General features: G+C 39.1%; 2 protein-coding genes across 14 annotated transcripts in view; one reads left to right on the forward strand and one right to left on the reverse strand.

Moving 5' to 3' along the window:
• fam168a (family with sequence similarity 168 member A) lies at positions 1–26,300 on the reverse strand. Of its 9 annotated transcripts, none has more exons than XM_077540307.1 (9): positions 26,149–26,300; positions 24,228–24,441; positions 9,293–9,401; positions 8,754–8,836; positions 6,593–6,676; positions 2,353–2,498; positions 2,046–2,232; positions 543–670; positions 1–357 (listed from the first exon to the last, which is right to left on the reverse strand). In XM_077540307.1, the coding sequence occupies exons 3-8, from the start codon at positions 9,352–9,354 to the stop codon at positions 558–560; spliced, it is 675 nt and encodes a 224-aa protein (XP_077396433.1). In that variant the 5' UTR covers positions 9,355–9,401; positions 24,228–24,441; positions 26,149–26,300; the 3' UTR covers positions 1–357; positions 543–557. The 9 variants fall into 9 exon arrangements, with proteins under 9 accessions (XP_077396433.1, XP_077396431.1, XP_077396435.1 ...); XM_077540305.1 differs by having other exon boundaries at positions 8,754–8,845; positions 26,149–26,299; XM_077540309.1 differs by lacking the exon at positions 9,293–9,401 and having other exon boundaries at positions 6,593–6,673; positions 8,754–8,845.
• The window catches only part of kbtbd3 (kelch repeat and BTB (POZ) domain containing 3), a 9,296-nt gene continuing 7,924 nt past the window's right edge, over positions 25,680–27,051 (forward strand). The window contains exons 1-3 of one of the 5 annotated variants that reach the window (XM_077540295.1): positions 25,680–25,880; positions 26,079–26,281; positions 26,450–26,615. In XM_077540295.1, coding sequence (XP_077396421.1) covers positions 26,079–26,281; positions 26,450–26,615 — 369 coding nt within the window. In that variant the 5' untranslated portion in view covers positions 25,680–25,880. Of the gene's footprint in view, positions 25,881–26,078; positions 26,282–26,449; positions 26,616–27,051 lie in introns of those variants that run through there. The other 4 variants (XM_077540296.1, XM_077540297.1, XM_077540299.1 and 1 more) reach the window with 4 other exon arrangements.

The raw sequence follows: 27,051 nt of genomic DNA on the forward strand, positions 1-27,051 counted from the left end.
ACAGCAACTGTGATTGGTCTGCGCCCTTCTGGAGTTCCAATGGCAAAATGAAAAAGAGAGTAGGGGGGAAAGAAATACTAAAATAATAATCATAATCATATATATATATATATATATATATATATATATATATATATATATATATATAAACAACATCAAAACACGGTAATGACTGGTTGGCAAATAAACAGATTTAAAAACTAAAATAAAATAAAAGCAGCTTTAGTAAAAACAGAGAATGATATTAAAGTGGCTGTTGCACTTTAGTTTTGTTCTGCAGACATGATGCCGAGTTCCCATGGTTACCGGGAGTCTGGGTCAGATTTGAGCAGTTGCATATGATGGCGGACTCCAGAGCTGGAGAAAGAAAGAAATAGCAGAGGTACAAGTTGGCGATGCATGTATTAATATCAGCACATTAAGTTTTGGCGGAATGAATATGGGGAGAGGAAATGTGATGCGGTTTTGTTGTCAAGGAGACAAAAGGGGGGATGCACAGAAGGAATGCGAATGAGAAGTGGGGCCAACGAGTGAACACTTACATAAACTGGTGGGCTCTACCAGTGAGGTGGAACATAGCTGTACCCAGGTGTGCCCTGGGGCCTGTAAGTGGGCACTGTAACGGGGTGTGCTCCAATAGGGGCATGCTGGGGCGTTGTCAGCAGTGTCCCTTTTGAAAGGTCAGAAAGAAAATTTGCCAGCATGGTTAATGATGGTGTTATGATTGCGCCAGTAAATGTATCTTAGGGCTGTGCAATTAATCAAAATTAAATTCCAATTTAACTTATTGCACTCCACAATTACAAAATCAGCATAATCGCAAAAAATACTAATACTTATTTTTGAGTTGTTTAAATTTATACAATTGCACCTTTTTGGAATTTTAAAATAATTTAATAAATTTTTGTTTCATCCAAAAGGAACTTGCATAATTATAGTGTTTCAAAGAATTGTATTTGTCTTAATATTTATTTGCTTTTACGCTTAAACATTTTCTTGTTTTGTACCAAAAAATAAATAATCGTTTGAATAATTGTTGTTTCAATTATTGCCAAAATAATCAGGATTATTATGTTTCCCATAATCAAGCAGCCCTAATGTATGTTTTGGTTTGGATTGGATTTTTGGTTTTGAACATATATACAAAAACACATTACAAGTGCAAAAAAAACAAAAAAACAAGTTGCAATAAAATAAAAATTTTAAGGAAGAAAGGAAAATTTATCAACAATAGTTTCCATAATTTACATGTTCAAGGAGTAGGAAGAAGTGGACGTACTTATCTAGTCCTACTCCCTATTATTTCTATCATATTTATATACTAACAAATTGTTCGTATTCAATAACATACAAATACAATTAAAAAAAGGAATATAAAAAGGAACATGCCTATCCCAAATGCTCAGATAATAAAGAAAATAGAGAAAGAAACCAAAGCAAAGGCCCACATATAAAGCACAACACACACTTTTAACTCATTCACTGCCTTTGACAAGTATACTTGTCAATTATATATTTTTTGAGCCGGAATAATGGGGGCGAACCTGATTATGCTCCACTGTAAATGTCAAACTTGGAAACAACTTTACTGATGCCCAACCACCGGTAGATGACATCATTGCCCCATTTTATACAAAATAACCACAGTTTCAGAGTCCATGGGAGTAATGGCTCTATTTTGTGCAACCTACATTTTTCTACTGTCAATTATAAAAGAATGGGATGAGGCAAAAAGTAGGGAGTCTATGCTGTCATTTGGTAGATTCGGCTTATAAATAATTATTGAACGTAATATTGCGTGGGTATTGAAAATTTTGAAATTTTCTACAATGGCTGGCAGTGCATGAGTTTTTAACAAACAGCAAATTTGTCGTAAACCAACACGCTATAATGGCTATGCTAGGGATACAATCCTGATTCTAGTGAATACGAAACTAAAAAATTAGCTAAAAATCCCTCTTGTGGACTTGTGGATGTCAAAGCAAAGGAAAAAATAAAAATACATCAAGCATGTACGACATGTCTCAACTCAAGCGTGGTCCTACCTGCACTCATGGCCATGGTTGTCCCGGCGACCATCCCCATGGCGGCCATGCCGTTGTTACGAGGAGTAGGGACAGGGACGGGGGCTGGGTAGAGGGCTGTAGAGGGGATGCTGTTTGGTTGCACCACAGTGGTGTGATGGATCACATGTGGCTGAGCTGCATACACCGGTTGGGTATAATATGCACCCTAGCGAGGAATGCACAAGGAATTAGATGCTTCTGATATCTAAATATCTGAATACGTTGATCATTAACAGACCAAATATTTTGAATCAAATATTACAAAAAAAAAAAAAAGTACCCTTACCTGTGTGTACAGGTTCTGCTGTGGGTAGGCACTGCGGATGGGGTACATAGCTGTAGGGTACGGTGTCGGGGTCGGTGTATAGGGAGGAGGTGCTCCATTTGACTGAGTAGGTGGCACTTTGTATGGGGTGCCCGCTGCAGTGTATCCTGAAAAAAAAAAAAAAATAAAGACAAAAATATGTCTGAGTAAAATGAGAATAATTCAATTTGAGTCAACATTTTCTTGAACCATGAGGAAAAAAAAAATGCTGTTATCATCAAGCCTTTATTGTAAAAAGCATGACTTCCCCTAACAACAAAAATATGATGTCGAATAGGCACTATAAGCGCCACTAATTCTGTTGGTTTAAATATCTTATGCAGGTAGCATGGACAAAAAAATTAAATAAAATCCATGTATATCAACTTAACACATGTTGCAACTCTCCAGACCAACCCTCAACAAAATTTGAGACAGTGCAATTAAGTTTTTCATCTCCTCATGCATGCGCAAACAGTAAATTTGCTAATTTTAATAATTGATGATCATCATCATTATTATTATTATTATTATTATTATTATTATTATAAACCTCTGCGACACAATTCAGCCCATGTGAAAATGAATGGAAATGTGAATATTTACTTAGCAAGTAGATTTAGAGTGTGTACAACTAGATTCCTTACTTGTGCCCCTAAAATTCCAGGTTTGGGGCCACTTTGCTCCTAGTTAAAAAAAATAAAATAAATAAGTGACTGTCTTTGTAAAAGGCAAATGGACAACCTTTATATTCTGACATTCTCATTTGAAGAAAATAATGAAATATGGTGTACTTCCCTAAAAAAACCTCCAGATGGTGCACTGGTGCAGAGTTGTTGCTGGTGGAGACCTCATAACATTGATGGCATATTAAAAAGCACATTTGAAGATGGCACTAAAGTCATCCATACAACACCTAGACATTGAAGCAAGTCATTGGGCATAAGTAATAGATACTAATAGGCGCCATATGATCTGGAAAGTTTGTATTCATTCATGTCTGTTGCTGAATGTAGTACCTCTGAATGGCCACTCGGAGGAGCCTGAAGGTCAAATATGCTATTAGCTAGCGCTGCACTGCTTATAAAAGCAAGCTTCCCTTACACAAGGACAAGGGAACAAAGAGATGCAGCTCCTCTCGCTCTCAAAACCTTCTTTGAATCCCTTCACAGCAATGGTATTGGCACCCTTTTCTGATATAAACTTTAGTGTATAAAAATAATGTACAGTAAGTATCACATCTTTTAAGTGGGAAAAGTAAATACTTCCTGTTATAAGAGGCAGAAAGACTCAAATTTATTTTTCTCGCTGCTTCTTTTAATTAAAATTTTGCATTTTCATGCCCCCTTTTCTTCATTGAAATGAAATAATTTTAAATAACACAGTGTAGTCCATTAAAGCTAAACTGATTGAAAAAAACACACACAAAAAAACGCACACAAATTAAAATAGAGCAGACAACTTATACTTTAGATATATTTATTATATTAAACAATATACTTAATACTTTCTGATAAGCGCCTCATCCAGGCCGACGCAACTGATTCTGATTCAGTTTTGGGGTGCCTGTGCTTACTGTTATTATTTTCACTCTGGACACTTCAAGTTGCTCTCTACTTTAATGCAGTTCCAGCCAGACCTCTGTGAAAAGCATAACATACGCGGAAGCAATTTTCGCAAGTTTAGCCACCGAAAACATTAGCTTAGCTATTAGCTTGGCATCTTGTGCTCTCTGTTGATGTCATTACTCCTTGTCCGCCTGCCAAAAACCAGCAGCAAAATTTCAAGCACATTTCAAGCTAAGATGAAAAAAACAAAAACACTATCAATGAATTAAAAATATTGAAAACAAGCATGCAAAATAAAAGTGGGGCTTTCCCTTTAAATTTGAGTATTTATTTTTATTTTTTTACAAATAACAGTAATAACATATAACCATTTTTGTGCATTTAATTATGTGATAGGTGATTTTTTGTTTTGTTTTGTTTGTTTTTGTTCATTATTTTGTTGGCACCACTTGAAAGCTGCAGCGCTCTTAACATTTGCCTATATTACTTGAATTGCGAGCCAGTTGTAATGACGATCCTAGGGATTAATTTTGAGAAGAAAAAAAAAACTTTTAAAGCCCGGCCTTCCTCCCTGAGCGTCTATCTGTGCATGTTATATACCGAATACTGTTGTGTCCTTTTGGACAGACAGAATACCTCATGGCTGAACCTTAACGAATTAAGGCCTAAAGCGCCTGGCAAAACATGCCTCTAAAACCTATAAGTGACATTTAAGTCCCCACCAAAAAGTTTTCCTGAAAATTCAACAATATTTGTTATGGTTTGTGTTTCGTTTTGTCATGTTTGTTTGGTTTGGTTTGGTCTTAGTTTTAGTCTTGTCTTTGAACCCATCATCCCAGTCCTCTTGTCTTCCAATTAGCAGTTCCCTCCAATCAATTAGTTCCATCCTTCCCTGCACTCCTTATTGGATAATTTGTTTGTGTCACTAAGGCCTGTTTCACACGGCAAGATTTTAAAATTGTCGGCCGATTTCCAATCTTTGACAGACACCACACGTGAAGAGAAAAAAATCACGGGAGTTACAGTTTTGAACCTACCGTCTGTGGTGTACAGCCACACCGCACAATCACACACCACACACGAGCCGAGTTCATTCAAGAAGGTGACGGGAAGTCTCGCAAAACCTCTCGAGATTAAACGTGACTTCCAAGTCAACATGAGTCAATCCTGGTTTTCAGCCAAAAAGCGACATAAAAAGGAAACGTGTTGTTTAAAGGAGTGTAAATCGGCACTGGCGAGACATCGCTTGCCTTCGGCTTGGTGCTGGCGGCGCGGGTTGGCGCCCCACCCGGAGACCACGTTTATTTGTGGAGAATGTGTGTGCGTGTGTCACGACTGTTTTGATTTTGGATTCCCCACCGGCTTGCCCTCGGCTCGGTGCTGACGGCACAGGTTTGCGTCTCACCCGGAGACCACGTTTATTTGTGGAGAATGTGTGTGCGTGTATAAAAAAATTATAATAATTAAAAGAAATAAAAAATAAAAAGAAATAGCGCAAACACGGACTTTCTGCTGCGTCATGACTGCTTTGGTTTTGGATTCACCACCGGCTTCCTCGCTGGCTCGCTTTCTGATTGGCTGCACGTCACCGTCAACCGGCTGCGCGCATGGTTCGTCCTCAGGGGACACCGCACACGAAGCGAAGTCGGGCCAAAAAAATCCAACATGTTGGATATGCCCAATTTCAAGTCGGAGGTTCCTTCCGAGTGCCGATAACGGGAGGTGCCATGTGTGTTGGATTGTCTGTTAAGATTATCGCTTGCGTCTCGGCGCGTCCTTACGATTGTCGGGGCTAAAATCGGGCCAATTTTCCTGCCGTGTGAACCAGATTAAGTCTTTGTCATTCGTCTCGAGTTAGTCTTCTGTTTTTGTCTATGGAAATAAAATCCCTTTTTGTTCCGTACATCCGTAAGCCTGTGTTTCCTGCACTTGGGTCCTCCACCATGCCGAAACCATAACAAATATTAAAAATAATTGATATCTCAGCCCCTGAAGCAGATAGAAACATAATTCCAAAAACATTTTAGAGCTTACACGTGGCGTTCACACAAACCCAAGTTTATTATTATAAACATGAAATATATATATATTTCTTTATCAACAAACAAATGTCGCATCTGCGGGTATGTAAGTCCATTTGCACAGTTGTACTAACTTTGGAGAATTGAGTGGTAATTATTCGTCGTCCATTCCATTACAAAGCCATTGAAATTCTCAACAAACTCACTGTCTACCAACATATTTTTTAACAGTATGTCACTGTCGACTAGTTACACTAATTTGAATTCCTCCCGCGCCGTTGTCAATCGTATCATTTATCTACTAACTCCTGCGAATCTGCGGCAACTATAAATGCTCAAATAAAATTCCAGGACATACTACGAGACCCACGTCACCCTCTTGTGTATATTCTGATGCATTTCATCAGCTAAGACACCAAGAATTGGTCAAAAAAAAAAAAAAAAAAAAAAACATAACCGCTTGGCCGGGTTTAACCGGAGAAGAGCGCTGGAGTGTTCCCGGCTTTGACAGTAGGAGCACAGTCACGCACTCCCGGCCTTAATGGGTTAAAGTGTTTCAATATATGATCGCTCCCATTTTTTGTGGAGTTTGTGGCAATATGTTTATATATGTGTCAGACAGACTAGACTCACCAGGTGGATACCCGGGGCTTCCTGTTTGATATAGGTTTGGCGTATATGTGGGTGCTGTGGTGGGATACCCTCCTGGATAGCCTGCTGGACATCAGAGAGAGACAGAGATTAAAACAAGGAAACTGGCAGCAAAATGCTAGAAACTGACACACAAACACAAATAGGGGTGGTGCTTGGATTGCAGAGAGATGTGCACAGATGGTGCTCATTAAAAAATGTCTGAATTAGAAATACTGTCTGTTAGACACAGCCAATAATAAACTAATCTAGTAGATGATACACAGGAGGAAACAATTCAGACACAAGCAATACAAGCAGAAACAGGTATGAGTAGAGGTGTGCAAAATTTCCGATTCTTAGATTATTCACGATTCGGCCGTGGAACAATCGAGAACGATTCACAAAAGTCCAAATTCCGATTATATAAATATGCCAAGGGAACCGAAACTAAAAGTGGACCGGAGCGAAAAGTACGCGGAACTGAAACGCAGTAGCGCGCGCGGTCTTCGGGACGCTTAATGGGACGGACCGAGAGTACACATCCACAACTCACGCCTCGACATTCAAAACAACAACAAGCATGGCTGAGCTGACCAACCCACCTCATCGTGAGATCAGACCTGCTCCGAAAAGGCAAACAACTTCAGGCGGAAGTATCAGCTAGCTGGCTGCAGTGCGTCGGTTAGCGTTCTAATGGCGTCTGACTTTATTCAGAAAAGAGTATTGTGGTGGAAATGTATCACGCTTTTGAAAACAAATAGTTTTTAGAAGAAAAAGGCTTTATTTCCGAGACCCCAGCCAGCTTGCTGGACTATTTTCCTCTCGTCCAACGTCGAACATGAACGCGTGTCACCGAACGCTGTCAGAAAGAAGTCAGTGCTGATCGCACACACGGGAGGTGAGGATCAAATTGAGATTCATGTTAAAAAAGCCGAACGATCCCTTTAATGTTTACACGTTCATGTTTACACAAGTTAAAAAGCAGAAAAGCACTTGAGGTTTTTTTTTTTGTACCTCTGAGAAACTTTAATGTTTACATGTTCATCTTTACACAACTTAAAAAGCAGGAAAGCACTTTTTTTTTTTTTAGGCATTTGTATTGAAGTAGTAGTTCACATTGTCTTTCATTTATATCTCAGTGCACTTTTGAGTGGATAAAAATAATATATTTTTGCTCAATGCTATGTTTTATTCTGTTGAAGACTGAATATACTTAAAAGCTGTTGTTACAGAATGAGGACTTGAGTATTTTATTTACTGTTTTGAACTGTTAACTTGATACTGAAATAGTAGTTTATTTAGGCCTGAGAGGACTTTTGTACTATTTTTGTAACTAATGTACGAAACATTAAAAGCACCAAAATACATTGTTTTTTTTCTGCTGCCTGGGGGGAAATCAATAATCGTTTTATAATCGAATCGTAGCCTCTGAATCGTAATCGCAATCGAATCGTGAGGTGCCCCAAGATTCCCACCTCTAGGTATGAGTGTTTAAACACAATCCATATACCTTCACAAACTTTTTGAATTGATTAGTCCATTGATTACTTTTGGAATGACCCATTGTTTTGTTTCAGATTCAGGGCAAGTGACGTTCAACAAGACAAGAATAAAATGTTTCCCCTTTCTAGAATCATAATTTATTCTAAAATGAAAAGCCATTTATTTTCAAGTTTCATTTTGCACTGAAAACTGTTTACATATTGTTTGATAAAAAGAATCACTGTAAAAAAAAAAAAAAATACAGGTGTTTTGGCTAACATAACAAATATCCATCCATCCATTTTCTTGACCGCTTATTCCTCACAAGGGTCGCGGGGGGTGCTGGAGCCTATCTCAGCTGGCTATGGGCAGTCGGCGGGGTACACCCTGGACTGGTTGCCAGCCACATAACAAATAACTGACTAATAAATTAGCATGATAACATTGATCCAAAATAATTGTGATTATGACTTTGGCAATTAGAATGCTCCACCCAAACATTTAAATCAGGCACGGCTTTTTATCAGAGCCTATCGGGCCACTAATGGCCCTATTTTTCTCCTTAAAACTGCTCAAATGTCCAGTATGGACATTACATCACGTGGGCCAAAAAGCCATACTAGTGTAATGTCCCAACCTGTTCCAACCTGGGGAACGGGTGGTATTGTAACTGTCTTACCTGCAAAGGCCATGTTCTTGGGGTTCCCATAGGGAGTTCCAGGTTGAACAGGGCTGTAGACTGGATTCATGGCTGAAGACAACCTGTTTTTGCTTAAACAGTGTGAAACACAGAAAATGTGAAATAAGGAAAGATGAAGTCAGAGTAAAGACAGGAAAAAGTTGATGGGAAAGGGACATGAAAATTATAAATACAATTTTGGATTATACAGTGTACACAATGATTTACAGACGCAAACACATCCCAAGCCAAGACTCTTATCTCGCCAAACATCCAGCCAAAGGATTTTGTATTCTGTAATCGAAATCCCCCATAATTTATCACACCTCAAGTAAGCTCAGCAAAAGCATCTATTTAACGCAATGAGATGCTGAATACAAAAGAGAAAAATATGAGGCCCACTGGAGGTACTAATGGCTTAGTGTGGCGGTAAATACGGACGAGGGTTTCTTTGAACAGGACTTACCTTCCATAACGACAACGTCAGCACGGGCAAATGTGTGTTAGTGTGTGCGAGCGTGTAGATGCGTGCCGCGTACCTCTTGTGCGTGTCTGGTTGATACATGAAACTGAATTTGTCTGTGGGATGCCCACTCGCCATTTCTTGCTGTATGCAAATGAGGAAGGAGTGGAAGTGGATATGCAAATCTGAAATTAAAACAGTGAGAGGTCATGATTACAACAAACACAAGAGAAGGTGAAATAAAAATGCAAGGCAAAGAAAATTTGCAAAAAAAAAAAAAAAGCAAGCATCAGTGCTAAAAGCAAACAGTTAGTGATAGCAGCAGGGGAGGCAGTCGTGCATTTAGCGTGTCTGTGTGAGTGAGCGCGAGTGTGGTGGTCAACGCTGTGCCGGACAGCACAAAAGCTGCATTAAAGAACTCTGCTACAACTAACAAAAGTGTCCCCAACCTAATATTAAGTCCACACTCAGTCATGATTGATTTACATTCAGTCAAGTGTTGCACTCCATATCTATAGCTAGTAGGGGTGTGAATTGCCTAGTACCTGACGATTCGATTCGTATCACGATTCACAGGTCACGATTCGATTCGTATCACGATTCACAGGTCACGATTCGATACCGATTAATCCCGATACGAATTTATAAGTCGATTGTTGCGATTTTTTTTCATTCAAATTTAGAAAATACTAATCAGTAAGCTTGTAGAGTGTAAGATTTATATGAAAATGTATTATTTATTTATCTGAAATTTCAGTCTTATAGAGGTTGTAATCTGAACAGCATTAAAATAAAATATTAAGGCTTAATGTTCCGTTCATATAACAATCTTCCATGCTCAAGGTGTGAATCCTTAAAAAAAAAAAAAAAAAAAAAACGATTCTGCTGATTATTGAATCGATTCGAGAATCGCGCGATGTAGTATCGCGATATATCGCCGAATCGATTTTTTTTAACACCCCTAATAGCTAGCTAACGGAATAATATTAAAACAAACACACACACACACACATACCCACGCACACAAAAACAAAATTATTTTAAAATAATAAAACCAATACCGGAAAAAAATACGCTAATAGGTGCTGAACTACAAGTATGCAGTGTAAAAACCTATATTTTCTCTAAAAATAAATAAAATAACTACAACCAGGGCATTTTACTACAGAGTACCAGATTATGGGAAGATTTTATTTGTACAAATACAAAATCATCTTAAACAATCCTGATTCCAACATCACAATCATGAAACTAAATTAAAGCAGGGATAGTTCGGATTTTTTGACATGAATCTCTATTTCATCCTCACCTCCAGTGTGCAATCATCACTGACTTACCCCTGACAGCGTTCTGTGACATGAGTTCTGGTCCGGTGTTGGACGAGAGGAAAATAGTCCAGCAAGTTGGCTGGGGTCACCTAAATAAAGCATTTTTCTTCTAAAAACAATTTGTGTTCAAAAGAGTGATACATTTCCATACAAAACTCCCTTTGGAAAAAAAGTCAGATGATCGCACACACTGGAGGTGAGGGTGAAATAGAGATTCATGTCAAAAAACGTGAACTATCCCTTTAAGGTAACAGTCTCATCATACACCCAGTTCCCCTCTGTCCTCGTTCCATCGCTGAATTGCACTCAGCTATCCCCAAGAAAGCGTACGTGTAACTATGTATGTTGTGATATAACTTAATTGACTTTGATTGTCTTTTTATGATTAAAATAAATAAATAAATAAATAAAACTACAGTACAAACCTAAAATCTACAATGTGACATTTTCAAGAGTTCCACCTCTACTTTGAAGGGAGATCTGGGAAATTAGATCTGAAGAACATCCATTGGATTTTGATTAAATGAGAGCTTAAACAAGGATCCCAAATGTGGCCAAAGTGCATTGGACCCACTTTAAGAAGGTAACACTCACTTCTAGACAGCTGTTGACAATTCCTGACTTATGACTAGGGCTGCACGATTTTGGAAAAAAACCTAATTGCAATTTTTCAGACCAATTTTGCAATTGCGATTCGATTTGTGTTTTTTTTTTTTACACATTAAAATGCATGAAAACACTACAATTGTAAGTCAGTTTGGTTTCAGACAAGTAATTTGATCAATATTTTAACAATGCAATACTAATGTCACTATTTGATTAAAAGTATGAGGCGGAGGCTCTTCTGGTGAATATGCTAAGGGGGGAGCTTTGACCTACATTATGCTTCTCAACCAAATAATTTGCCAATAAAAACCAATACATTGAGGCTCAGGCTATGGTGAAATTATACATATCCAGAATAATAACACAGAATGGAAAATAACATTCCAATTATTTTTTTTGTAGCATCTTTAAATTCAAATAAGACAAAGAGAACCATTAACAACTGAATGTAAACAATCTTCACGTGTCAAGTGTCAACATTTAAACAGATAAACATTGCAATGCACACTATTATGCACTTCTATCAAGTCAACAAATCTTTAAAGCTCAATACTCATGACAAAACTCTTGAATTAAAAGTGCAAAACTGAGGTCTACCCATTGTGTGCATGAGGGCTTTTGAAGCCTTCCCCTGACACAGAATTTAGGGGAATCATTTCCTTGACAATATAATGGTTTATAGCCCTTTCTTGTAATTTCTTTGTGCCTAACTTTTTCATAAGGCATGACTAACGTGAATGCTGTTTGCTTAGCACGGCCGCTAGTTGTTGCCTCCCCTTCGTCAGTCCTTTTTTGAACCTGCTTTACAGGCTTCATACTGAAGTCGGTGGTGTTTTTTCTTAAGTGTTGATATAAGTTGGTCTTGTTGCCTCTGGATCTGGCTACTAGCTGATAGTACATTTAGTATCTGGCGCTTTTCTTTTGGTCCACGTTATTTTTGTCGAATCCGAAATACATCCAAATGACAGATGTACAGCCCTTCTTTGGCACAAGTTGCTCTCTCTCCTCCTTTGCAGCGGCAGAAGTCCCTTCTCCATTAAATCCACTTTGGTGCACGGCAGTCACAGCAATCCTCGAGGTGCACTTGTTATGATTGCGCTGTACAGAATGAAGGCACCAGCGCGCGATCTAACGTGTATGAGCCAACAATGCTGAATGGCCAGCGGCATTAAGACTCTGCATCGGCAATTGTGGTTGGCTAATACAGCTATCACTCAAACTCCAAAGGGCGAAAAAATAAAAACTATCTAAAACCGCACTGTTTTGCGATTAGGTTATTGCACTTGGTCAAACCTCGATGTCGATTAGATTTAGATCTATCATGCATCCCTACTTATGACACCGCATCACGAGAGCAAGACTTTGAAACGTAATGGCTACATTTAACAGTTTCATTACTGGCTGACAAAATATACAATGAAACCAAGGCAATGTTTTTTCTGAAGTAGAAAAAAAAATAAGGCACAACAATAATAAATACTGTAATAGTTTAATCCAATTAAATTATTTTGGTCTTGCAATGTGCGATTGAGCAATTGAAGGGTGGCGCAATGGCAGATTTTGAAACCCACTGTTGTGTGCGAATGCGTGTGAGGGGTTGAGAAGTTGTCATTCAATAAAAGCAGTGAATTCACAACCCAAACAATGAATAAGCACAAGATGTCAGCAGACAAGAAAATTAACAGTGCACAAAGTCTTAAACTGCAACATGAATAAGGACAGCACTACACACAAATGAACAACTACATACAGCCATGAGTGCCCTGTGTGGTTTAAATAGGAATTCAGGTGATCTTAGAGAAATATGACACTGATTGTGATCTTGTACGCAATGTGTACGTGCATATACTATAAATTACAAAATACTGTGAAGGGGAAAATTCATAATGGATCAATTTCGAGTACACAGCTACTCAAATCCTTTTCATTATTACAGCATTGTAATGACATCCTCTATTACACAACAACAATATGACAAAAACAAGACACCATTCATAAACAGAACACTTATAAAGCAACACCTTTCAAAATATGGCATTAAATGTGGCCTACACGAATTATTAATGTGCAAAAGCACATGTCAAGAGCACGTGAACATTGCTCATTAACACAGGCCAAACAGCTAAGCTAACCCTGGGGTCATACCCCACATACTGCTCCTACCAATTACAGATGATGTCAATGGATTGGTGGATGTGTGCATGGGCTAAGGTGATGTGGAGTGCATGAACGAAAACAAAAGACGAACCCAATTGTGCCTAATGAACATCTATGTGTGTGTGTGTGTGACCACAAACACCCCCCCCCCACACACACACACCCCACACACACAAACTTTTTGGGGTGTTTTTATTATTAATTTCAATATTAATTATTATTTTATACCGCTGTGTAGAAATATTCAGAACTGACGCAGGTTGATACGCACACAATGTAATGTAACCAGTTCTGTGGCATATGAAATGACAAAATCACAATTTGCCAATTCGTTGGAATTTACAGTATTCAGAACTGGCTCGTGACCATGATGTAAACTCAACCCGGAGAAGGGAAAAAATGACATCGCAGAAAAGCCGCAAGAGGTTTCAACCAACAAAGTTTACTGACCTATTTGGACAGCCACCTAGCCACTGATGTTTCTAGTATGTCCTTTCTTGAAAGTGAGGAATGAAATTCGTCCCCGTTTTCGTGACGATTACTCCAGTAGGACGACCACTTGAAATGATATTTTCGCTGGACCATTCCTGGAGCGCGCCGAAGGACCGCGGAGCACGGCCGAGAACGCTGGAGCATCCTCGGGCATGAAATATGGCCATTTGCCGGCCCTCTATCTCCGGGACGCAAAACCACTGACTGCTAGCCAGTGCTAGTTACAATATAACCAGCACAGTACAACAGCTCTCGATGCTAGCAGGAAAAAAAGTACAACAAACAACGTTAACTGAACTGCACGCCTCCTACCCTCCCATGAGACCTGTGCTGCGTTCACTAACAATCAGACATCATATCGCGCAACCTAAATGGCAACGCCACTAACTTCGTTACACTTCCTTTCCTCAAAAGTTCTCCAGGAAAAGGGCACTCATTGGTATTCAGTGATGAATTTGAACTGAACAATGACTGTTGACCACAGAACAAGCCAAGTAAGCCAATTTTGCGAATGCACATTGTCAGATAGGCTGCGTGACTGATGGCTTTTTTGCTATTCAAAAGCCGCACGTACAGAAACGTTCACGGAACTAACACAATTGTTTTCTCATTGTGTATGCGCGACACAAACTGTCGACTTCTCCGCTCCCCGCGAGGAAAACAGGACAACATATACAGGAATTTCAGACCAAAACAGTAGAACTTAGGTATTGTATTTTAGAGGATACTGACAAAAATATTCTCAATGATTTTATTTTGAAGAGGTTGGGCAAGCACCGCCTAATAGCTTACTAGGACGGAACGCCACTGGAATCTGCCATTATTGATTGGCATTGGCAGAAGTCTACCCACTATTCTCTGCTCTTATGTTGGTGTGGAAAAAGACATGGAAGCTTTTCTTGGTGTCAATGTGAGACGAGAAGAATATACTGTACACTGGAATTTTGTATACTATGGGAACTACCATTTAAAATAGTAAGACACCAATATGCTGAAGCATCAGCATGTCAAAGCCAAACAGTTAAGCACATCTGCAAGTGTTGGCATAAATTAACATTAGCCATGCGTGTTAGTTAGCATTAACTTGGTGATGTCACACTCAACACCGTAAGATTAATTGACCAGTGTAATTTACCGCCTTGGTCCATTGACTATATTGTGTTGATGAATGCAGTCAACATATTACAGCACATTTGTTTTGTTTTGTTTTTAATAGTTGTTCCGGTACATCCTGAAAATGACCAGTCCATCATTTTGTCTGCTACCCATCTGATAAATGCTGCACACCCAAGTGGGCGATGCAAAAAAGTTAACTCTGACTCGATTGGTTCAACTCTGCTTCTGAGGGTGGCATTTCTTTATTTTTATTATTCTCATCATTTTCATTCACATATTTGTAGATGCAGTCAGACTTGTTAATAAGGCAGGTTTCATTGCTTATGAAAAGGATCAATGCTAGCTTATTGAATCACTACTCATTAGCATTTACAATGAGCCCCACCAGCCGCCGGCTTAACATGAAATCTTCCTCAGAACTTAGTTCATCTTAAACTTTATTAGTAGGACTTCATTTGGGATGAACTCATAAGATCTGACCTTAATGCATGAGTCAACACACAGCTAGCTAGCCTCCATGCTAACACAGCTGGAGTTTTGTCAGTGCTGCACATCTAAGTTTTGAGAGGTTTCGGACTGGAGTATGCCTGCATATTATATTCACATATGTTAATAAATTGGTTGTGTGTTGGAAAACAATAATGAGGATTCCACTCCATAAAAGGGAGATCCTTGTAATCCATAGAGACATGAGGGTGCAATAATAATGGGAGTATGAAATATTGTGAAATGAATGAAAGAAATTATGAAAGAATAAACCTCACAGACACATGCACGCACGGACGCGCACACGGAGCAGAAACCGTTCCTGGTCAACGTGTATGATCCAACACAACCCCCATGCTGATTCTATCCTCCCACATAATACCTCACCAGGCATCTATTCTTACAGCAGCAAATCAGAAGCAGTGGGCGTTATCACACTTCCACGCAGGAGAGAATAGAACACACCAGTTTCAACAACACAAAGAAAGACTGCATGAGAAGGATGTGCAACATGCCAGAAAAATAAAATATGTGGGCTATGTATTTTAAAAAGCTTTTGAAATGTTTAATACGTTGGCATTTTGAGGTTCTTCGGCATTTGCTTATTTCTTTGTACGGCAGAAAGTATGTACAAAATATGGAACCTCCAAAGTCAAACACGATCTATTCTAGGCTTGTTATGGTTAACGAAATTTTCATTCAAAATTTCACACAGGAAGTTAGGTAAATACATTTGTTATCATCCTCATATTTCTGCCATCATAAAATCTACATTTACAGTACAGACAACATTTTCAATCAATATTTAAATACTCTTCCTTAAACATGCTATATAAGTTATATAAGCCATTAGGGGTGTTAAAAAAAATCGATTCGGCGATATATCGCGATACTACATCGCGCGATTCTCGAATCGATTCAATAATCGGCAGAATCGAATTTTTTTTTTTTTTTTTTTTTTTTTAGGATTCACACCTTGAGCATGGAAGAATGTTATATGAACGGCACATTAAGCCTTAATATTTTTATTTTAATGCTGTTCAAATGTGAAACAGATTGCAAACTGTTTGTGTACAGTGGCTCACGGTTATAAGCCTCAAGTTTTAGATAAATATATTCATACAAATCTTACAGTGTACATGTACAAATTTACTGATAGTATTTTCTAAATTTGAATGGAAAAAAATCGCAACAATCGACTTATAAATTCGTATCGGGATTAATCGGTATCGAATCGTGACCATTCGTATCGGGATTAATCGGTATCGAATCGAATCGTGACCTGTGAATCGTGATACGAATCGAATCGTCAGGTACTAGGCAATTCACACCCCTATAAGCCATACAGGACAGGTATATGAAAAGTAAAACAAGTAAATCTACTTAAAAGATCTCGTTTGTTGCTTATTTGGTCATTTTCAAGCTGGTCATTAGCTATATTTTTGGCTGCATGCTGTATAAAATAGCATTGCTTGGTAAACTTTCATTTGTGTAAAAGCATGGGCCAATGTTAAATTCTGACAATACGAGTACAACTGCATGTGAGGAAAAAAAATCTAGCGGTATCACAGTATTAAAATTACAGCTCAAAAATGACCTTTTTTTGAAAGATTTGGGTAAATAAAAACAGCATTGATTTCCATACCAAAATACAGACAATTCGTAACAGTTGGCAGCTCTGTTATCACAAGTAAAAAATTTTTTTTTAAAAAGCTACATTTGATGTGCACTTCATCCTTTCTCCCATTTAGTGACACATTGGCGAAAGGTGGGTGGAGAAGAGCGTTTTATTTTGGAGGGCTGGAAGGCTTTCTGCTATGTCGGAGAGGGAGCTGTTTTGCTGCGTGGTTCTTCGCTGATGTGTCATTGCTTTGTACAAAAACAAAAACAACAGCAAGCAGGCCTTTATTCCTTACTTGACTGACTTAGGAGAGACTTAACAGCAGCAAGTTTTCATAAGTGTTTATCTCATTGACTATTTATCTATCGACTTAAGTGGTTATCCTATCAACTATTCTATCGATTAGTCAGGTAAAATGTGTGACAGTGATAATTATGTGTAACACTTAGGTTGATGTATATTAACCCTATACACACTTAATAGTAAACAATATTTTTTATATTATATTTTGTGCTCTTGTCGTCAAGTGCCTCTCGCGGCTGTTCAGACTGCAGTGAATGCGAAGACTCAAATAAATAAAAGGAACCAGTCGTAATTGTCACACTCGCCTACTTTTTTTTTTGTGTGTGTGTATACATTTCCCACAATAATCACGTCAGTTTACAGCACTTTCACATTCAATCACTGCTTAGCGATACGTTGATAAGGTAAGCATGCTAAGCTAAGTTAGCTGGAGCTTTAACACGCACAGAGACAAGTTTAACAGGTCATGAGGCAGACATTTTTGTGTCGAACAATTTTTGTGATCCACTCAACCAAGTTAGCCAATTTCCCCCCACCACTAGTTTTTTTTTTTTTTTATGTATTTTGACATTTTAGCAGTTTATATCTAATTAACATTAATGCAACACTAATTAAAATTATAGGGGTTTGTAGGGCTGGGTATCGATTCAGATTTCCAAAATCGATTTGATTCGTTATTTGAAGGAAAAACACTTCCTAACTTCCTGTTAGCATTTGCTAACTTCCTCTTAGCGCTAGTCTAGCGATGTTTTAAAAACGAAGAGCATTTTGTATTTAAGTAAACAGTGGATGTCATTCTTAACAATGGGTATTTAGTTTTACAATTAACTCCCACTGCGGTGTCATTAAACAGATAAAAGGACGCTTCGGGACAACAGAATAACATACGCTACACACTTGCTAGTTGCCAATGCTATGCAAGCAAAATGGTGCATTCAGGGTATTTTCACAGCATCAGAAACTTCGTCTTTCTTCTATAACATTTTAAGGGGAAAACAATTGGCCATTTAGCTCAATTGGCCGATTGTTTTGGCTGATGTTCAAACGCCAATAATCGGCCAATTATAATCGGAGGCCGTTTAATTGGTCGGGCCATGTTTGGCACGTTAATTTACGGGGGGAAACTGTATTAAACGTATCGATTCATGGTTTTATGAATCGATAATTGGGCTATGAAAAGGAATATCGATTCAATATCGATATATCGATATTTTAGATGCAGCCCTAGTGGTTTGGCAGTAAAAACGCCTAAATCCTATTTTATTTATCTAAAATGTACTAAAAAAAATTCACAGGCATGATAGCCAACAACATGGCTGCTGCTTCTGGTACAGAAGAAGAAAAAAAACTGTTATAATGTTCAGGTGCAGGAGATGGTAACAACGGTTGCCTCCTGTTACCTGAACAATAGAACGTGCCTAGCAGCAAGCGACTCCAAACACAGCTCTCGGCTATTTTAGATCTAGGACAGTGACACTTTGGGACACGTCCCATTCTTTCTGTGCTGGCTTCCACCTACCTCTCCATTCTCCTCTCCAAAAGCAGCTCATCAGTCACACACCTCTAGGGCCCGCATCTTTTAGTTATGTTGATGCGTTCTCGCCCGCTGAAGTGTGAACCAACCTACACAGTGACTTTAATCTCCATTTAGAGCACCGTGGTCTTTCAAACAGGGGCCATAAATATTACAAGGCTCGAAACGAGAAATTTTGCATCGTAGTTTTTGAGGCAAAATTGGCATTTTTATGCCTCATCAAAACACTTTTGAAGCAATCGCTGAGACAGTCCAAAAATGGGCTGAATGCAAACACATCACTCCTACGAGCAAGTAATTGGAGGTCGAGACAAGCTCTGTGCTATTTACGTCGCTCCGGCTAGCTAGCAAAAAGCTTTGGCTGGCTAATAGTGCAGCTAACACTGCAGAGTCACTCCTAAGTAGGGATGTAACGATAAGGGCAATATCGTGATAGCTTGATATTAAAACTGCCACAATATCGTCGTCGTCATGTTCACAATATTTAAAAGGAACACATCTGTTAAAAAGAGTCACGTTGATTTCCATTTGTGCAGTTCTAGCACAATCTAGTGGCTAGTTTATTAGTGCAATTTAATTCTCATTAGGGATGTTTTGGCCCTCTGTTCAAAATTTATGCTAATTGTCTCAATATTAAGTACGAAGTGCCTCAATATTGTTATTAGAGATTGTAGGTGTTTATATGCATTGCTGTTATGTACAAAAGCACAATACTGTGCTTTTTTATTATGAGCTCTTTTTTTTAACAATATTGCGACCTTTTTAAATATCGCAACCACCCCCCACCCCACCTCCCCCATATCGTGATAATTATCGTACCGTGACCTTCGCATCGTGATAATATCGTATTGTGATGTTTGAATATCGTTACATCCCTACTCCTAAGTGACATAAGCCTAATTTATGCCTCCACGTTTGCTCTCGTGTTGATGGCCGGCATAGATCACATGATCTACGCAAGCCATGAATTTTAAGTGCTGCGTAGCTCGTGGCCGGCTGCGGTGCACACGTCGCCAATCCTTGCACACCGTAGATGGCGGGGCGTAGCTCGCTCGTGATTAGTCCGTTCGATGGCGTACTCGGCTTTTGTTCCTTTTTTTCCTCTCTCCTCGCCCCCGCCCAGATAGTTTCCGTGTAGGCACTTTGGGTGGCGCGAATCGATTTCCTGCTCGGAGACCATGGCTGTGCATGTGGATATGTGCCTGGGACAAGAGGCGGAAAACAACAACAACAAAAAAATAAAAATAAAAAAACTGTGTTCGCTAAGCGCGTGGCTGTTGTGTTTTGCGAGTTTACGGCCGACACCGGTGCAAATTGGCAATAATTAATTGCTCTCCCGCGGCTTTGCTTCGTGATTCTGAATTAAATTGAACTTCCTGAATTTGTCATAAAATGCAGAGGACTCTCCACGCTGTGGCGTCCCAGCCATAGCGACAGCGGGACTTGGTGTGAAACTCCAGCAGACACCGATGTGTATTGCGCACAAGTTGGAAGGCAAACGCACGAGCGGAGCTCCGCCGTGACGTCTCCGTATGAGCCTCAAGCAGAAGTATACTGAGGCCTTTAGGCATCTTATTCGCCTCCAAGGCAGCAAATAAGATGCACTTCTGACAAATATCGTTCTCAACAAGGGATGAGGAGAAAAGATGAAGAAGACCCGCTAATTGCTACGATAACGCAATACTGACAACATCATGTAATCGTGAAAAAATGTAATTATGTGTTTGGTGATCCAGTGCACGTTTCACAGAAGTCTGGCTCTGAACGTGTTAACGCGGAGATTAAACAACTTGCATAAAGAAAAAAACTAAAGAGAAAAAATTATATATAAAACGACAGCAACAACAAACACTGGATCCAAATTTCTCAATTGTTCAAAGCAGTGTTGTTCCGATACCGTTTTTTGGCCCCCGATACCGATTCCGATACCCAGCTTTGCAGCATCGGCCGATGCCGACACCATACCGATACCTAAGGTGTATTTTTTCTCAAAAAAATAAAAAAATAAAAAAGCTGTCCTGACATTAATTGAGAGCATTCAAGGGCCAACAGGATATCTTGGCTCGTGAATATCGTGCGTGCATGAGCAAGAACAAGATGCTGCATCCAAAGTCCTATATTAGCGTTGGAATTAATGGTATCGGCATGTTACTTGTTAGTACTCACCGATACCGATACCACTGTTTTAATGCAGTATCGGGGCCTCTGTCGATACCAGTATCGGTATCGGAACAACACTAGTCCAAAGCGCAGGCATCACCCTTGTCCCGAGACACCAGCTTTACGTTCACATTAGTATCAACTAGTTAGAAGGCCTACTGTAATTAATGTTCCCTGAATGTCCCCCATTTCCAGTAACATGTGTTAAGTTTACTTCAGCTGCTTCCAGCATATGTTACAACGAACTAGGGTGTTAAAAAAAATCGATTCGGCAATATATCGCAATACTACATCGCGCAATTCTCGAATCGATTCAATAGGCGGCTGAATCGATTTTTAAACTTCTATTTTTAATGGAAAAATATTAAACAAAATGTCTTACTTTGGGTTAGGGTTCACACCTTAAGCATGGAAGAATGTTAATATGAATGGAATATTAAGCCTTAATATTTTATTTTAATGCTGTTCAAGCATGAAACAGATTACAACCTGTATAAGACTGAAGTTTCAGATAAATAAATAATACATTTTCATACAAATCTTACAGTCTACAAGTTTACTGATTAGTATTTTCTGAATTTTAATGAAAAAAATCGCAACAATCGACTTGTAAATTTGTATCGGAATTAATCGGTATCGAATCGAATCGTGACCTGTGAATCGTGATACGAATCGAATCGTCAGGTACTAGGCAATTCACACCCCTACAACGAACACAGATAAACTTGTAACAGTTGACTAATTTAGTTTCTTAGACCCTAGAAATGTTTAAATTTAAGTGTTTTTTTTGTTTGTTTTGTTTTAAAAAAAGGTCCCATGCCATCAAAAAATAAATAAATAAAATTATCATAGGTCCATGCATATAACATAGGTCAAAATGCATCTGTGATCTTGCTGAAGTTTGACATTAGGGCTGTGCAATTATTTGAAATTCAATTATCTTTTCAATTATTATATTTCACAATTACAAAATCAGCATTAATGGGAAAAAATATATATACTATTTACACTAATTTTGAGATTTTTTTGGGTTGTCGCAAATCGCAACAATCGACTTATAAATTCGTATCGGGATTAATCGGTATCGAATCGAATCGTGACCTGTGAATCGTGATACGAATCGAATCATCAGGTACTAGGCAATTCACACCCCTAGTATTTATGAGTTTATTTTTTTTTATATTGCCAACACCACCGCAATATCGTAATTATCGTATCGTGGGATTCATATCGTGATAATATCGGTTTGTTACATTTGGACATTGTTACATCCTTAATTAAATTAGCGCCTCACACTTTGACAGATGTTTAGGTCAACTCAACATGAGCTGACTGACATAATGAATTAAAATTAATAACATATACAAAACACAAATCACATGGATTTAGGCAATGTAGCCCCTAAAATTTATCTAATTAATTCACACGGTATTGCAACACTCTTAATAGATTTCATCGATTGACTCACAATAATTTGAAAAATGTATTTCCGGAGAATAATTTGAGGCCCGTGCCGTATACAGGAGGTCTGTATGGATGTAGCTGCCCTTGCCATAGCTGAAATCATGTTGCTTAAACCTGTATTCCACTGAGGGGTGAACCTAAGAGGCGAGCGAATGTTGATTTCACATCTGGGTTCATTCAACTTTGCAAACATTCGCCTCAAGTTTTGATGGTCTTTCTTGTCGATGTTTCTTGCCATTAAAACTCTAGGTGGGAGTGCGCATTTACAACCTTTACCAACACTTGCAAACGTTTGCCCCTCAGTGGGACAAGGGCTTTAAGAAAGTAGCAAACTACAGGAGTCTGCTCGCTTAACCGTTAGGCATTATTGTGACCCGTTTTGGGCTTTTTGATGGTTCTGACCAAGTCATTTCAAAATAAGATAACGCCCAGGGGTTAAGGCACGCCATTTTGCCTCAATTGTTGCAGTTATTAATAAATTATTAGTCCCACACAATGAGCAAATTCTTACAGATTGATTCTGCTACGGTTATAATTATTAATCAATACATGTAAAAAATAAATAAATACTTAAGTAAAATTGAACTTATTTGTGTGTGAAACAAAAACAGACTGAGCAACATCATTTGTAGTTTAAAAATTATAGGCTTGAATATGTTATAATTTTTTAATTTGGTACTGTTAATTAATCAGTGCTGTAACAAATCCAGTACTTGGACAAAAATGGTGAGATTATATTGTCTATAGAGTCAACTGAAAATTAATTGATAAAAGGTTTTAAAGTTGCAACTCCAAATACACCGAACTATCTCATTAGGGATCATGATGTAGCAACTTGGCATTAAGAGCAAGTACCGTTTTAAACCTATAATAGAGATTTTAGTGTGAATGAGATCCAAGTGAACTTGCTGTACTGTACATATGATTACAGCTTTTGCCATTTAAAACGGCAGAACAAAAACAAAACAAACGGTCGACTCCACAGTGTTATATCATAAAAATGGCCAAAGTTTGTTCTATTACATTCCCACCGTGGGTTATTTATGTATAACTCATACAAATATATATGTTTTAAGCATTCTATCTCAACGTAGCACGCACTGGCAGTGCGTCACATTCCAAAGATAGCAAACAACGCCAAAACAAGCCATTGCTGGACAAAAATGGTCACACTCAAACAAGCTCAATACACCATTTTGAATACCAAGTCGGAGATGCCATCTTGCCAATTATCACCACGTTAGCAACATTGTGCATTGTGCAACATTATCCCTCCATGCAGGAATTTGCATGGAGCTCTCTCATAATAGTACGAATGTTAGCTTAGCTCGCGCGCTACAAACTGGAAAGTAAACCGTTGTAGCATCCCTGCATCTTTCCTTCGGCACGCGCGGTTCAAATGGCTAATCAGCGAGTTAGCTCGAGTAAGATTAGCAGATGACTAATAAGAGGGAGGGGGGCAACCGCAGTGGGCCACCCCTGGCCAGACTACAACAGCACATTTTAACGCCCCGTCGACAAACTTCTCCCACTAAAATCCGCAACGCCACTCATTACTTTCCCTTCCATTCCACTCTTTCAGCTAGCCTGCTTAGCTTAACTACCTGCTAATTCCCAAACAGCCAACGCGGAGGACAATTGGGGGTATACGAGAGAAAGAAAGAGCCACAAAACAAACAACACGAACATGGACGTCCCCCCACGCGGCGGCGGCGGCGGCGGCGACGACGACGACAACACTTACCAACGTCACTCGGTCGAAGAAAACGAGATTGTTTTGTTTTTCCCCTCTCGCGCGTGATATGGACTCGTGTGGTTGCTTTTCTCGCGCGTGGACTTGTGCCTCAGGTCGCTGCGAACTGGCTGAAGTCGAGCTGCGTTTGAGTGGGCCCAGTGTCGCTTGCTACAGACAACTCTCAGCAACAGACGCGGCCGACGAGTGGGGGATGGGGGATGCACTGCCGGGAGTGAGAGAGGGCGGGAGGGAGGGAGGGAGGGAGGGAGGGAGGGAGGGAGAGCTGGTGAGGTGGATGCAGGGATGCAGGAACCCAACACGGTTCAAAATTCCAAATGGTTCATAAAAACTGAAAAAAAGCACGAGTGACTGTTTGCTATGATACCTTGCAGGTATTCGGTGCTCTCATTGGATCAATACATTTTAAAAGTCAGTCAGTAAGTGATGTTTTTCAAGTGCCTCACCCAAGTAAGTCCAATGGATATTGCCTCAGTTTATATGGTTGGTTTATAAGCTATTTTTAATTAATTATAGAAAACTGATGTTAAAAAAGGGAAAAGGCAAACTATTTCTAGTACAATTTGGAAAGTTCTTTTTTGAACGACTTGTTGTTACTTTGTTGTCATTAACATCTGCGGACAGCGTTATCTACTCACACGGCACACGCCGCCAAGTTATCATTCAGTCATATCCAGTCATCTTGAATACTGTACCTACCGCCAACCAAACGTTGGGATTAATAGTAAAATAGCGACACCAAGCGGCAGCTAGTTGCATTACGTCTCAGATACCTCAATCGTCGAGTGTACCTGCAATGGTTATCTTCATTTTCTTAAATCTCAAAATGCCCCTACAGTTAATTAAAAAAGGCACTTGAATTATAAAAAGTGGGGTTTTTTTGTTTGTTTTTTAGTGATGGAGTTCTACTGGCATTTAACTGAGTATTGGCATTTAACAGTTTTAGTCTATTACTAAAGGCGCGGGTCTATTTGACAACACCGCATAACACAAATTGACAGCTCGCAGTAAAACAAAACAAAAACCTATGTCTCTTGAAATCAATTGTAACCCTTTTGCAAAACTAGTTTTACAACTGCTGTGTGTGCATTAGCATATAGTATTACAGACGTACAGAATGCACAGCTTTAGGCCATCACTCAATACCTAGTAACTCCAAAGTCCACAAACTCAACAGCCTGACTTGAGCCAAGTCCCTTATCTTTCATCTGAAATGTTCATTTTGGTGCATTTGCTCTTTTTTTTCCCCTTCATGACATCGCAACTACCAATCGACCACTCACAACAATGCCACTCCACCACTGCCGTGGCATCATTATTCATGCACATTCGTAGAAATGTTTTTCATCTTAAACATAAATATTCACAGTACTATTTCCTTTCAAGTATTCTCAGGAATTCCGTTTCCAAGTAGAACTACAGTTCCCAATAGCTATTGCGTTTACTTCCGTTCAAAACAAAACCATTCATGTCCGGATATACCTACATCTTTTAAGCCTGATTATTGTTTTTAATTTATAGTATTAAAATGATATTGCGTAGCGACAACAAACAAGTCACAATAGGTTCTAAACATTTACGAGTTCTCGTGGGATTTCACGTTTCCGGTTAGTAGGAGAAAGCGCTATCCATGGTGCTGCGACTGTAAGTATACAACCTGAGCAAACGTTTAACAGCGACGCTATTAAAAGTGTACATTTACATGGAAAGATTGCATAGTTGCAATGGTCACAGCTTCAGTTCTATTAGGCTATACCGCATAAATTTGCTGTATAGAAATATATTATAGCTAAATAATATACAGTATAAACATATGCACTTTCTTTTTTTTGTGTGATCAAGATGGCTGCTCAGAAAGAGCCTTGCAGTGAGATCCAAGAGCGTCAAACGCTGCTTCAGGTGTCCAACTCACATGGAATTCAGTTGCTGGGTGTGCTCAGATCTTTTCGGGAGCGAGGTCTACTATTTGACTTCACTTTAAAAGTCCAGGAACACAGTTTTCCCTGTCATCGCTGTGTTCTTGCAGCATGTAGTGATTTTTTCAGGTCTCGATCACTTTTGACTAGGATGTAGCCTACATCCAGAAAATATAATGTAATCTCTCTCTCTCGCTCTCTCTCGCTCTCTCTCGCTCTCTCTCTCTCTCTCTCTCTCTCTCTCTCTCTCTCTCTCTCTCTCTCTCTCTCTCTCTCTCTAACCTTTCTGTTCATTAGGGCCATGTTTGAGGCGGCTATGCGAGAACGTGATGATGGTTCAGTAACATTGTGTAACCAAGTTCCGGCTGTGGTGGACTCCTTCCTGAATTTTGCCTACTCTGGCGAGATTCTTATCACAGAAGGAAACGTTTACTCACTGTTTCAGCTCGCCTCCTTTTTGCAGGTAGAAACATATGGCTCTGTATCTATTCCACTTTTATTCCTCTCAAATATGCCTCTGCAACTCTGAACGATACATTAACAATATATTTGTTAACATGTCCCATACAACCGAATGTTATGTAACTGTTGCCAAGTTACAGATTTCAAATAAACGCTTTGAAGCGACACTACACTCTTAGAAGTAAAAGTGCTTTTTAGGTTCCGCAGCTTGTCCTCATAGGAGAACACTTTTTGGGTTCCTGTTAGAACCATTTATGAAGGTTCCACCTGGAATCCCACCACAGGGTTCTACGAAGAACATAACGGGTTATACCCAGAACCTTCTGTAAAAGCTTACACCCAGAGCCCTGTATGAGAGGTTCAACAAAGAACCCTTGAAGGGTTTCATCTAGATCTCACACAGGAAGTTCCACTGAGAACCCTCTTATGTTCCAAGG

The sequence above is a fragment of the Festucalex cinctus genome, chromosome 13 (assembly GCF_051991245.1).
Source record: "Festucalex cinctus isolate MCC-2025b chromosome 13, RoL_Fcin_1.0, whole genome shotgun sequence".
Lineage (NCBI taxonomy): Eukaryota > Metazoa > Chordata > Actinopteri > Syngnathiformes > Syngnathidae > Festucalex > Festucalex cinctus.